General features: G+C 41.7%; 1 protein-coding gene across 1 annotated transcript in view; it reads right to left on the bottom strand.

The window, feature by feature from the left end:
• LOC110039427 (protein PAF1 homolog) overlaps positions 1-1,159 on the bottom strand; it is a 23,144-nt gene extending 21,985 nt beyond the window's left edge. Inside the window, exon 1 of the mRNA XM_020744482.1 lies at positions 753-1,159. Coding sequence (XP_020600141.1) covers positions 753-952 — 200 coding nt within the window. The 5' untranslated portion in view covers positions 953-1,159. The remainder of the gene's footprint in view (positions 1-752) is intronic.
• Between the last annotated feature and the right edge of the window lie 51 nt (positions 1,160-1,210).

Here is a 1,210-nt window from a genome sequence, read left to right as displayed (position 1 = left end):
TATATATATATTTAAGGAGAGAGAGAGATAGAAATACTTTTAGACAAACAACTTTGAAGTAGTTAAAGCAATAGAGCTTTCCCATCACACATCAATACTAGCCAAACAAGTATTAATGACTTTGGGTAAACCCACGGCAATATAATACTTACATGGAACATAATTTAGGACGTTAAGAATAGAACAAGCTGAAAACTGAGTTCCCACGCCATTAAGTGAAGCTTAGTGGCATCAATTGCATGGCGCATCGCTTTTAAATTTTCTTTTAGCCCGCAAGAAAATTTCTTTGTATCTCTCAAGGAACCTCATATGAGAAAGTTCGTTCAAGGTACTAATCTTAGCGATCAGACTTAGTTAAGGTAGTTTAAGCAGATGACAAAAAGCAGAAAGTAGGGGGGTGCCATATTCTTAAGAGTTAAGACAGAATATACAGAATTCAAAAGCTTTAGGAATCATTTGGAAATTGGAAGATAAAAAATTAGTAAAACTGAATTTATAAAGCAAAAAAGCTCTTAATTTTACCAATCTAATTCTTGGGCGATTTTCTCCAATATTTATAAGGCTCAAACTATCATGGCACCTATGGAGGGGTTTATCATATTTGCTTTAAACTATAATATATAGGGCGTTCATAAAAAACAGAATGTTAGCAGTGATCATGTAATCCAAAGAAGTTTGGTGAAATGTTGAATTCCAAAAGAAAATATTTCAGATTTCTCATGAACCGGGTGCAATAACAGAGTGTAGCTTACTTCATCTTGCATATGAAAGTCGTAGGCTTTTTTAGCCTGTTCTCAACCCTATCCCCGGTCAGGAACGGAGCAGTCCGTCTATCACCCATCCTCGATCCCACCATTGACCCATGCGGTCTTCCAGTGGCTCGGGCACCACCGATGTTCGCTGCCAACATTTGAGTCTTCTGCAGTACCTTTGCCTGTGACTGTTTCAACATCAGCTGCCTCTTCTCCTCCTGCTTTTGCTTCTCATACTCCCTCTTCTTCCTTGCGATCCTCTCCTCCTCCGTCTCCGCTCTTCCACCGGGAACAGAGTCTTGGCTGGATGCGGTGGATGGGGCTTCTGATGTCTAAGAGAATTATGGACGGGTATAGGGACAGGGACAGGGGCAGGGGCAGGGGCATGGACAGGGGCAGGGGCATGGACAGGGGCAGGGGCGGTAGAGGTTGCGGGGGCTAAGAAAATACCTTTATTG

This window comes from Phalaenopsis equestris, unplaced genomic scaffold (genome assembly GCF_001263595.1).
Source record: "Phalaenopsis equestris unplaced genomic scaffold, ASM126359v1 Scaffold000002, whole genome shotgun sequence".
Lineage (NCBI taxonomy): Eukaryota > Viridiplantae > Streptophyta > Magnoliopsida > Asparagales > Orchidaceae > Phalaenopsis > Phalaenopsis equestris.
This window is presented reverse-complemented; position numbering and strand designations above follow the sequence as displayed.